Source organism: Ceratosolen solmsi, unplaced genomic scaffold (genome assembly GCF_000503995.2).
Source record: "Ceratosolen solmsi marchali unplaced genomic scaffold, CerSol_1.0 scaffold10, whole genome shotgun sequence".
Classification (NCBI taxonomy): domain Eukaryota; kingdom Metazoa; phylum Arthropoda; class Insecta; order Hymenoptera; family Agaonidae; genus Ceratosolen; species Ceratosolen solmsi.
In genome coordinates this window covers 25,859,435-25,872,782 of record NW_011948412.1, presented here as the reverse complement: position 1 = coordinate 25,872,782, position 13,348 = coordinate 25,859,435, and the positions used below count along the sequence as shown (strand labels likewise).

At 30.1% G+C, this 13,348-nt stretch overlaps 2 protein-coding genes across 3 annotated transcripts; both read left to right on the top strand.

Moving 5' to 3' along the window:
* Positions 1-3,598: 3,598 nt before the first annotated feature.
* Vps36 (vacuolar protein sorting 36) lies at positions 3,599-5,992 on the top strand. 2 transcript variants are annotated; one of them, XM_011500949.1, is made up of 7 exons: positions 3,599-3,900; positions 4,201-4,381; positions 4,636-4,799; positions 4,893-5,084; positions 5,150-5,314; positions 5,436-5,651; positions 5,735-5,992. In XM_011500949.1, exons 1-7 carry the CDS (start codon positions 3,805-3,807, stop codon positions 5,906-5,908), a joined length of 1,188 nt encoding a protein of 395 aa, XP_011499251.1. In that variant the 5' UTR covers positions 3,599-3,804; the 3' UTR covers positions 5,909-5,992. The 2 variants fall into 2 exon arrangements, with proteins under 2 accessions (XP_011499251.1, XP_011499245.1); XM_011500943.1 differs by having other exon boundaries at positions 4,890-5,084.
* Positions 5,993-10,812: 4,820 nt separating this feature from the next.
* Positions 10,813-12,891, top strand: LOC105363271 (proline-rich nuclear receptor coactivator 2). Its single transcript, XM_011500931.1, has 2 exons — positions 10,813-11,172; positions 11,447-12,891. Exons 1-2 carry the CDS (start codon positions 10,895-10,897, stop codon positions 11,622-11,624), a joined length of 456 nt encoding a protein of 151 aa, XP_011499233.1. The 5' UTR covers positions 10,813-10,894; the 3' UTR covers positions 11,625-12,891.
* The last annotated feature ends 457 nt before the right edge of the window (positions 12,892-13,348 follow it).

Sequence of the window (13,348 nt, the reverse complement as noted above, 5' to 3'; positions counted from 1 at the left end):
CAATATATTTTAAAAATGTCTTACTCTCAATGTTTGACAATATGCAGTGTAAAAAGTTTGTATGCATTCTACTAATTTAAATTAATATATAATAATATTTTAACGCTTTAATACTTTATTACTTTAATACTTAACGCTCTTAATATCAGAATTACAATATAAATTAATAAAATAAAAAACAAACCAACTATTAAATGCTTTAGCTTATCTAAATATCTAGAGTTTATGTAAATAAATAAAAATTCATAAATTACTGAAATTATTCTTATTTTTAATAATAACTAATGATTTTTTTATACTAATTTCTACATGCATTATTAAAATAATTAAAGTTGTTATTAAGTCTTTTAAAATTTCTTCATTAACATATAGTAATTTAGATATTTACTTTATATAAATTTATATTTCAAGAGTTGAAAGAAAAGAAAAAAACCTTTGCTCGCAATGCTCGCAAAAAATCTATGACAAAATACTCGTGCGTACAATCAACTTGTGCTGATTTTCATTATACGATAGAAAAAGAAAGCAAAGCCGAAGAAATAGAGAAATTTAGAGAGAGAGAGAGAGAGAGAGAGAGAGAGAGAGAGAACGAACGGTAGGGAGGTAGATATAAGGATGAAACATAAGCTTCTCAAATATTATTACTAATCTAAAGAGTTACATACTATATATCAAAAAAAAATAAAATTTACAAAACTGCTAGTCATGAATTTATTCAAGCTTTAAAATACGGCTGTAATTCATAATAAAGCTAATTAATTTATTCAGGCTTTAAAATAATGCTATAAAAAATAGTGTAAACAACTTAAATATAATGATGTTTTAAATATTGTTATTCTATTGTTTAATTTATAAAAATTATATTACTAAATTAATAATAAAGTGTAAGAACACCAGCTTGTAAAATCAATTATGTAAGCTGATAATTTACACAATAATGTTCCTTGTACTTCTTACTAGGAAAGAAGCCCTCTAGCAGAAGGTGTCTACTCAATTTAACAACAATCTCTTTCTAATGCTCTACCGCCAAAGCTCCTCCAATTGAAGAGTATTCAAAAGCATCCAAGCGCTACTATTGCATGAGCCTACAGGTTGTTGCTACACCAAATAGATGGTTTATTTATCTAGATAGTTGTTTATCTAGATGTAGCGAAGTTAGCGAATAATATATTTTTAATAAATGAAATACGCAGTCGTGGCTACTCAAAACCAATACCGAATGTTTCTTAATATAAATTCGAAACTAACCATAATAGCCATTTCATTACGAAAATTCTATTCATAAATAATATAAATGCAAATTTTTATAACGTGATGAATAATAAAAGGCCGACTATTTATATTAATTACTATTGATCGAAATGTGTCAGACATATTATTGAGTAAGCCGTATTTCAGCTACCAAAACGTTGGAATATGTCCACTGTGCTATAATAAATCGATATTGCCACTTTTCTCTTTTATATAATTTTTTAAAACAATGTTTTATAAACTTGAAACGATAAGACCGTCGAGTAAAACAAAAAAATATATCACATTTTTTTTAGAAACCAAAAACAAGTCACTGTATGTCTTCACAAATTTATATTAAATAATTCGATAGAATTTTACAATCTTATTTCTCTCGATAACTATTAACTGTATTTAGTAACTTTTTAAAAATTGGAATTTTTTGGGTAATTATTTCATAGCTAACATCGATCAAGTACAGCTACAAAAAGTGTTTTCAAACCTCGAAACAACAGAGAACGTAATATTCGAATGTCATCGTTTGTGCTTAACGGTAAATGCTTCGTATTGTTAGGAACCTTAAGGCTAAAATCAAACCTTACCACCTCTTCTCCTCCCACCTGACAATACAAAATTAACGTGTGTACGTCCGCAGTCTCATAATATCTACTTTCGGCAATGTAACTACGTTTTCCAAGCGATCATATTCTTTATTATTATCATCGTAAAATAATGTGGAAATACTATTTTCTATGACATTTCAAATATTTTGTTTTTAATTTTCAAATTATTTATATATTTTTTAATTTCATTGAGAATTTAAATTTAAAGCAACATATCTAATATCTATTTAATATTTTAAAATATAATCATTTTAATTACTTTTATTTTTAGACTATATATTAATTAATAAAGTTTTATTGTGTAGATATCTTATGAAAAGAAACCAAACATTTATTTGTAAATTGTAGTTCATTAATATTTATGAAAATTATAATTTATCATAACCAATCAATTTATTATTAATTTTCTCATAATTGTTCTGAAATTGAATACTAAAGGATGGCTTTAATAAGTTTACTCCAAGTGTGCATTGCTATCGATATTTACATTAAAATTTCCTGTAATATATTTTTAATGAAAATATTGATTTACTTACTTAATAATAAACTAGGCTCGATTTTAACGTGTTTTAAAATTGTGACCTTTTAAAACTATTTTATTAAATTTTCGTGATAAGTTTATTGAAAAATTATAGAAGTAAGAATCTAATTAATAATAGAGCAGATGCTTCTAATTATTATCAAACAAATTTATTATTATTATATTTTTTAATATATCACGTTATATTATTTTTCCTCGATTGGATTGTTATTCCATATTATTACTTATTTTATCACGAATTCACATGTTTTAAAAATAGAATACAAAAATAGCCACAAGTAACGTAACAGTAGTTCTGTGTTTGAATTCCTCTATTTTTAATGAAGATATAAGAACATTACAGACTAGTTTAAATTCAGCAAGAAAAAAAGTTAAGGCTTTAATGACCCTAGATATACTTAAAATAGGACTATCTACAAGTCACAAATGCTTGTAAAATAATAAAATAAGATAAGACACAATATTCCATAATTCAATATTGACAAAAAATTGATGTTTAAAAAATGGTTTTGAAAGATGAAGACTGATATAGATGAATTAGTATATGCATTGGTATATTCATGTTTGAAAATATACGTCATATTTTACTTTACGTCGCACCTAAAATTTTTAATTACTTATTTCTCAAAAATGTAAAGTAAATATAATAAATTTTTCAAAGATTCATTTATGATTTAATTAAAAAAATTTTACACTTATTAAAACAATTTTAATTATTTTATTTTTAATTTTGTTTTTAAAATTAAATAATAATTATTATGAACAACGGTTTTTAGCACTTACAAGAACATTAAAAATTCATTCTACCCAAAAAATTGTGTTTTAAAATCAGAGAATTTAATATATTTCACTTCATTTTCGACAATCTCGATTAAAATGTTAATATATACTTAATATCCTAGATAACTTACGTTTTACTGCTATAAATTTTTTATTAAAATTTTAATATAATATTTATAATATTTATAAAAGTAGATCTAACTTTATACTTTCTAAATACTTTGTTTTCTATTTTTTAAACTGTAAAAATCCATTAAATAGAATAATAATTTCAATTTCTTTTAATTAATAAGAATAAAATATATTAATAAATAAATTACATGTTAAACCAAATTACGTAAAATTATAAGAGATAAGAATATAATTTAATTTTCTTAATTACTATATAGATTTGTTTTAATACTATTTTAACACAACAATCACAACTTTCTGTAACCGTTACATAAGATAAATTTAACGAAATGGAAAGCGTAGAATTTTTAAAAATTACATTTCAACAAATCATTTGATCAAGCAGAGAACATCATCAGCCGATAAAGTAAATTTTCAAAAAGGCGTGTCTATTCAATAATGACAGGTTCAAAGTGTTGATACCCCCGGGTTCATTGTAATTTACAATAAAATAATAAAATGAATAGATTTGAATATATCCAAGCTCAATTAATATCAAATGAAAGTAATATTAGACGCGACCGTGGAATCAGACTTTATGATGGAGAAGTCAGGGTTCGTTTATTTAAAACTTTTTTTAACATAACCTATATAAATATAATTTTTCTTATTTCTTACAATATTTCATAGTGACGTCTATTGTTACCTATTTCGTGGTGTATAAGAACTATTATGCATGTAAATATATATATATATATATATATATATATATATGTATAAATAACTAAAAGTTTTTGTGCATGATTTCTTATAAACGCAAATTATTAATTTTTTGTTTTATAAATGCATTAGTCTTCATATTTTATATTGTTGTTTTTGTTATTCATATTTTTGGAACTATTTCTTACATTATAGACTATTTATGAGGGTGGTGAGGTAACACTAACAACTCATAGAATTATTTACAAAACAACAGATGATGTCTCTTTTGCATTACAACTTCGCTCAATTATATTTTTTGAAGAAGAAATTCCTGGGGCTTTGTTTTTCACACGTAGTAAAAAAGTTATTTTACATCTTGCTGAACCACCTAGTGGTAAGTATTTCAAATATTAGAAATCAATAATATGTATATGAGGATAATTATGTATATAAGGATATAAAAATTAGATTTTTTATTTCGACACAAATATTACGTATAAAGTATTTTTTCATTATAGAAAATAATACTTCAAAATTTATTTTCATTAATAATAATATAGTGTTAAGATTTTGAATCTACTATAATAATTTGTAATTCATTCATTTAATTTAATCTAAGTTTAATTGTATTATTTATTTTATAATTAGATAAACTAACTGGCCCGGTTAATACAAGTATACACAATTATATAAAATTATCGTTTAAAGAGGGCTTTGATCCACTGTTTGTTATACATTTGAGTGATGTCTTAACAAAAAGACTTTGGGAAATGGATCCTTGTGTGGTTCCTTGTACAAGCATACAGAGCCTGGTTGGAAAATATCTTAATTTTTTCATTGTTAAATTTAAATAAGTAAAAAAATTTTTTAATTTCTATATATTTCATGTCATTTATTTATAGCAGGATAAAAGTACGTTCAAATCACTACCTCCTATTAAGCCCAGAACAGGCATCATAGGAATTGAACGTAGCCTTCAGGAGCAACAGAGAGCTACAGATGAAAGTATAAATGTTGCCTTCCAGGACCTGAAGAAACTCATGGGTATGGCAAAGGATATGGTTTCAATAACGAAAACAATATCAGCAAAAATAAGGGTGACTTTTTGTATGATAAAGCTCACTTAAAACATGTCGGCTCTCATAATGCGAGAAAATTACAGGAACGTCAAGGAGATATCACAGAAGATGAGACTGTTAGATTTAAATCATATCTGATGAGTTTGGGCATCGATGATCCTGTGACCAGAGATGCATATAAAAGTAGCAATGAATACTTCAGACAACTCGCCCGGCAACTTGCTGAAATTTTAGAGGAACCGATTAAAGTGCGTAATAAAAATACATTCAACACTTAATTTTATTTCATGAAAAGATAGATTGAAATTAACATCAGTAAAAAATTGATTTAATTAATTTTACACTAGAAATTAAATTCTTTTTTATTAGGAAGTAGGTGGTATGATGGTACTCACCGATATTTACTGTAGAGTTAATAGAGCAAGAGGTTTAGAACTTTTATCTCCTGAAGATTTACTTAATGCTTGTAGACAATTAGCATCAATGAATTTACCAATAATATTAAGAAGGTTTGATAGTGGTGTTATGGTTCTTCAGTCTCAGACCCATAGTGATTATGAAATTACAGAAACAGTAGCTCAACTGGTAAGTAAATATGTAAAAATTATATTTTTGTTCGTATTAACAATAAGTATATATACTTTTAAATTATATTTTAATAATTGCAGATTAAAAACAAAGGATCAGTGACAGCAACAGAGTTAGCACAGACAGAAGGAATTCCAGTAGTTCTAGCATGTGAAAGGCTTTTAATGACTGAAAAATATGGTAAAGCATGTAGAGACGACTCTATAGAAGCATTGAGGTTTTATCCTAATTTGTTCCTAGAAAAAGATACGTGATAAAGATAGAAAAATTAGTAAATTACTGAAATGCAACTCCTATTTAACAACTATGGTGCATTGTATTTAATAACAGATCAAATTAATGTTTAAAAGTATAATAAATTAGTATATTTTCAAATAATTTTTTTAAGAAGGAAAAGTTATTGATTTATCTTGATTAGAAATGTATATTGTATTTGTAAAAGATTGTTAAAAGCTTTAAATGTAAAAAAGTATTTATATACAATAAAAATACAAAATGTAATAAATAACTGGCTTACAAAAATTGTATTTAGAAAAGGATTTAAATTTCTTAATATAATATATAATATATATAATACCACTCATAATAGTTTAAAATCAATAATTTGCTTAAAAGTCAATTTATATTACCACGAGATTACTTTTACATGATTCATCGTTGAAACAATAAATATCATCTTAGATATTAAATTTAGAGTGATAAAAAATTCTTTGTATAATAGACTATTAGATTTTACATATTTATTAATGTTATCAGATAATCGTGTCAATAATTATTCTTCAATCAATTTTAAAGAAATTGTAATTGTTATAATAATAATCTAAAAATATCTGAGGATTTGATAAAAGGCTATTTTAATATCATAACTTTTAAATTAAATTTCGTTTCACACAACAAAGAATTAGATTTAAATTAAAGAAACAGCAAGGAATTTCACTTTAATTAAATAAATGTTTAAATCTACATTTATATATTTTTTTTCAACTATTTATCAACTAAAAAATATAGACTTAAAACGAATTCTGTTAAAAAATTAAAATTTCAATTTAACCAGAATATTGATTTAATCGTAACTTCGTTAAACGTAAAATTTTTTATCATTACTTGTAATCATAAAGTGTCAGCTGAAACAATCATAGAAGAGGCAACAATTTTTTATTCACGCGCCCATTTAAATTCTATACCATTAGGGCAATTACATTGAACTTGTACATTGGAGCACAAAAGATTTTTATTCATCTTTGGTATGATTGGCTGTTCGTCTGGCCAACCCGCGTCCCTCTTAGATTCAATCTTTAATAAACGCAATCTTCTTCGTAATTACTGATAAAAGCTAACTCTCGCTTCGAAACTTAATTATTCAAGCGGTCACGACATTCCCATTCTAAAGTATTAATACCAATGCACAATGGTTCCTTATGGGATCTACCGAAAATTCATTGTTCTCGACCAATATATCCAATACAGAAACATCAGTACAAGTTTCATTGGCTCGGTACGATCACGTGCCAAGCGTCTGAAACGTCCATTGGCCAACACCATGCGCAGCCTAATCGGTGGTGGGGCGCGGATTTGTAGTCGCGAAAGGGGTCGAATATAATATTTAACAATATCCCCTGTTCTACCGAGCTGTTGACAACCATGTTTGTTCGTAGGACTCAGTTACAAAGGAATAGTGGAGAGGTGTCGGTGGGTTCGCGTAGCGTCGGGTAGTAGGCGAGAAGAGTGTAGTATAACGTGAAACAAGGCCTGTTAAGCGAAAATAGCGAAGGTGAAGAGGGTATATGAGCAAAAAGTAAGAATCATTCGTTTATAATTCGTCGTCGTTTTTAGCATGTTAATTTTGACATTTGCCTTTTATTGAACGGTTATTTCGCGAATCAAGGAAAATAACAAAACAATAAATAAAACTAAATACTAATTTTTAACTACTAGGGCGTGAGGGAGATATTGTTTTTTTTTCTCCAATTGTATGCGTGTTAAGAACCGTGCGTATTCGCTTGCGTCCCCTACTACTCATTTAATTTTCCTACCTTTCCATCTTTCTCTGTTCAGGGGAATCCAAGAAAAACAGACGCAACGGCGCTGCCATCTTGGATCAAGTCATAAGCTGGAATTGTTAGAAGTGGCGGAACGTAACAGAGAAAGAGAGAGAGAGACCAATTTACATTTCCGAGAATAAAAAAAAAGAACGAAAGACGTTTCTCGAGCGACTTTTCTCATCGCGAAAAATCGTTATTTCGAGCAAAGGTTTGTCTATTATATAGACGGCTTTTTTTGCGTCGAGGGGTGACCAAAGGTCACCGAATGTGGCAAAATTCATCCCCAGTGTTGAAGCGCAGTGGGAGGACAATAAGCAGACTAGTGTTATCTACTATCTGTATCCAGTCATCTAAATCCGCATCATTCTCGTTTTACGATTTCCTAGACAAAACGAGGTAGCAGCAACTAGCTATTTGCCTGTTTTTGAAATTACAGGTGAGTGCGCTTTCTTATCTTCTAGCAGCCTATGTTTTTCATTATAGATCGTCAATGGAGCCCCCTCTCCCCACTTCCCTTTTACGAATAATTTAATGTTCTGAAATTTGTTTTGCGTATATTAAACTGCTTATCGATTTTTTATTATTTTAAATCAATTTGATCTTGAATGCATCTTTGCTGTCGGTATTACAAGTGTGTGAGTTCACATGTAACAAAACAAAACACGTATATATTTTTTCCTTGTTTCCCCTACCACCGTTTCAGGAACTCTGGCGGAGTTTTATTGCGCAGTTGTCTCGTCAACATCCGTCTTTGTCTGTTTCACGGTGCAAGGGGCAGTATCTCTCTATTCTCCGTGTTACATATAACGTCGGCCGCCCAATACAAATAGCGGTAAGTGAATATTACGATTATCTATTTATTACTATTATCCAATAAACGCATCTTACCATTTTGTAATTTTAAGCGGACTTGTAGTTCACATGCAAACGTTTCCTTTAATTTTCTGTTTCGATAAATACAGAGTTTTTTTCCAATAAACTTATTGTAATTTTATCATTTTCATATAAAAAATAATCAACCCATCAGCAGCTTTATAATAAAATTTATATATTGAAAGTAATAATCAAAATATTAATCAATTTTTTTAATGGCGATAATTTATGTTAACTAAATTGTATTATTGAATGTTATCTATTTGAAATATGATAAATTATTATATTTTGTCATCTAATGCTTATTTTTCGAATATTTTAAAATAGTTTTAGTTCGTAAATTAAAGACAAAGTTAGTGCAATATGTTAGCAACGTATTGCATTCTATTTAAAATAAAATTATTTACATAATTATTTGTAACCAATAATTTTTCATGCAAAGTGTTGCAAATTCGTGCCTTATAATAAAAAAAAATGATAAAAAATGCATGTTGCTTAGTAAGCAACTTTATTTTATGTAGTTATAAAATATAGTGTAAAACGATTGATTGCCCGAATTTTCAACATAAATTTAGTGTAATGATTATTAAACAAAAGAAATTCTGTTTGTCTAAATTTATATCTTTTTTTTTTTTTTTTTTTATTAGTTTTTAATTTTATAAGACCGCGATGTTGAAATATTGAGTTAAATTCAACGTTTTCTATAAACTAAATATCATTATACCGATTTTTATTTATTTCGGTCATTGATGTATTCAAATGCAGTGACATTAACTCGATTAGAAACAAAAGGAAATAGAAGAGAGAGAGAGAGAGAGAGAGAGAGAAAATAAATGAAATTAAGTCTATCTTGAAGTTTTTTCTCTACGACAAGGAAAAAGAATCAATAGGTTATATTTCAATTCACAAAGGAACGATTTTTCTGGGTAAATTTTTCATAAGTTTCCACGATTGCATGTAATATACATGTTAGCGAGTCTTAAAATTTATTATAAATCTCACGAATTTCGGTAAAGCGACATTATACACAATGACCTCAATAAGAAGCTGCACTCGCTCGTATTGCGTAACATGAGAAAAAGATTTTTAACTACGTAGTATATATAATGCGATTACATTCTTAAACATCGAACGAGTGTAACCCACAATTCAATCAGTCGACATTTCAATGACTAATTATCCTATTGCAAATATCGGCAAAGGCATAGCCTCACCAGGAATTATAGAAAACGTAGAAAGTTCATTTCGAAATCGGGCGAATGTTTTCTAATTATGTTTTTATCCTTTAATCACGTACAAAGTCGAGTGAACAAGATTTTATCCGTTTGTATAATTTTCATAATTCAAAATAAACGAACGTTGCATTATGCTGGAAAGTGTGGTGCATTAACATGAGTTACCTGTCTTACTCGCGAGCGTAAGAGTTAAAAATTACCTTGGCGCAAGTTTAGTTCTTTGTCTATTACCAAAGCATGTTCTGAGGTAAAGTATCAATGTTTTTTACATAAAAATCCCGTTGCAATAAAATCAGGAAGTTGGAGATGACATCTTAGTAACTCGGCATTTAAAAGAATAATAGCTATGCGCGCGCTTCGTAAACATACTTGAGAAGAGAGAAATCATCTCTTTCGTGCTCGCATGGGTCGCATTTAATATCATCCAAGTGAAAGGTGGATAAGCGTCTAAAGGAAAGCTATGACGGTTCGCTTCGTGTAGGCGCGCCAACGACTTTTGAACGGCTAGTATTGGTGACTAGATATAAAAGAAGCCCCGGAAAACGTCTCACGGCATCTGCTCTCTTTCTCTCGCTCCTCTCCTTTGCCAAGCTGTTACCGTGATCTGAAGGGCGGGGGAGAGGGTAGCGTCGTACTTTCTAAACTGTCCCCGTTGTTGAACGCCGAGCTTTCACAAAGCCCCTCTCACTCGGGAGTAACACAGCTGGGTTCACGGCTTCCTTCATTCTCGGTAATCCCAGTTCTTGTCTAACGGCATTGTCGGACATGTAACCACGACTGTAGCTCAAGGGACAAATCGCATATCGCGCGATTGGAATAATAATAATAAATAAAGATAATACTAGTAAGCTCATGCGGCCACGGATTTTATGTAAATGCTCGTTGGGCTTATTTTATTTAGCTTTTCTTGAGTGGACCGTTGGCACTGCTTACATTGTATAATATCAGGCATCGTCGTTCTCGAGTTACAGTCTTTAAGCGATAAAATGGTAGGAAAGCGAGGCTCATCTCTCTTATCCTCTATTTTAGACGGCCCTCGCAACAGCGTTTTCCAGTTTAACATCCGCTTATTACCAGCTTCCGAGCCAATATGACAAACTCAACGCCCAAAAGCAACAATAAGATCGAGCGGCAGGGTTCACCCAACAGTCATGGCAAGCAAAAATCGCCCGGCCAGCGTAACTCAAATTATGTAAAGACTGTCACGTACTTCGCCAGTAGCAACAACACCACAAACGGCAGTGGCGGCAATCCCGGAAGTGGAGGACGCAGCAGTAGATCTTCCAACAGCAGACAGAGTTGCAGCCCACCATGCAGCTCCACCAAAAGCATTCCTCGCAGCTCACCAATGCGCTACGAGAGCCCAAGGTGGGTGCCAATAGTTGGTTAAATTAATAGTAATAATTAAATTTAATTAATACTCATTCATATTTTCAAAAGCATTAATTGGTATTGAAATCCAATGCATGCTGTATGTCATGATTCATTTGAGGAAGAATCTAGCATATATGGAATATAGGATATAATAGATGATGCTTAATATATTTTTTCTTTTCAAATTTTTTTTTTAAAAGCCATCAAGGCCAGTCTGATTTAGTATCAAATACATTTGAACATGCACTACTCTGTTTGATATGTATAGGGGCAGTCCAACGAACAGTTTTTATGCTGGGCCCAAGTTCTCCGAGCCACCATCCCCTGCCAGCTTGCCGAAACCACCCAGTCATTGGACTGGTCTGGCAATTGACTGTCAGAGTCAAGCGACTAAGTCCAATCATATTTTCCAGCATTTAAAAATGATCTTAAACGTCCAGGCTTGATACAAAATAGCGAATCCAACAGCAGCAGCTATGGCATTGGAGTGCATGAGCCCTTTAAGATTCAAGAAAGTGAACTCAATTAAGCACACCAGTGTCATTCGCTAAAAGTAGAAGTACTTCTAAATAATATGAAGAGGTGCGTTCTTTTATGCATCAACTTTGTACGCAGTAGTGCAGAAACTTCTCGAAAGGTGTATTTGTGCAAAGGTGAATTTTGTTTGCCGTCTTCTGCAAGAGACGAACTGTATTTTATTTGTCGAAGGTCACGTGTGAGGCTACTTTAAAGACCTGTGATTTTAATTTGTAACCAAAAGAAAACAAGGTAATCGAAGAAGGCTTTTCAACAGGCTGCTGATTGTAGAGGTTAAGTAAGATCCATTGTACCTAAAATATTGCATTAATATGACAAACAGGAGAGCACGCTGAGCCAACTTACCCTGCTAACTGCGTTTCAATAACTATAATGGCGTTTAAGATACAATCCTCTATTCGCAAACCGTGTATAAATATGTAAACATGTATTTTAGATCGTCGTGTACTATTAAACAAACACATACTATACTTAACATACGATTATGAAGAGACACTAGACTACACATACACAAATTTTCACACTACTATTTGAATGAAATGGCACAGCTGCACAAGGATCTTATTTTTTAAATCATGAGCTTCAATTTTTCTTGTTAAAGAATCTATCTTTTCTTTTTTCTACGTAATAATTTCGCCATAATTTTCGCCTTCTCTTATATTTCGGTTTCATGGCGAATTAAAAAATGTTTCTTTTCTTTTTAATTATTAAAATTAAGTTGAATTAACTCGACCCAGTGAACGTCTCGCCGTGTGAGATGTTAACGGTATATATTACGAACTTTTTGCGACGTATTAATATAAACCTTATGCCTTTTGATCTGCCTTAACGGCAGTCGATTGGAGTGAGACAGCGAGCGATTATTACAAAGAATGAAACAAAAATAAATTTTAGAATCATTATTCGAGGTATCAGAATTAATGAGAGAAAAGCAATAGGAATTCGATGGACCTTATTAAGAAATTAATAGTTTACACGTTCGATTTATATAGATTTAATGTGAAAGAAAGATAGGAGAAAGTAATTGTTTTTAATTATATAAAATTCTTGCGACAAATCACCAATAGTTTAAAGCAACGCGTTAAGAAATCGAGGGAATAGCAAACAAAAATTATGTTGATCCCTTGTAATTCTTGGCGCGGCTGACCCATATTTGTCAATTCTTTTCTTATTTTCTTTCCTCTTATTACTATTATTATCTTGTAATTCTTGGCGCGGCTGACCCATATTTGTCAATTCTTTTCTTATTTTCTTTCCTCTTATTACTATTATTATTATTACTATTACTACTACTACTACTACTACTACTACTACTACTACTATTAATTATTATATTAATTATAATTATTAATTATTATTATTATTATTATCCAGTTTCTTTTTTTAATTAATCGTTAAGAATGAAGAGTATTTTTACGATTTTTTTTTGTTTTTTGCGCCAGGCTATGCAACTAAATCTTTGCAAAGCTTTATACCATGCGAGTGATTTAATCAACACACACACGTACACACACGAGTGCGTGCGCGCGCCCAAATACGCATGCATGCATGCATCTACACGCATCCATATAGAGTATTATTATCAAGAGATGGGTAGAAATCCTTACGATGAAACAAGCAGCTCGTTAGCGTT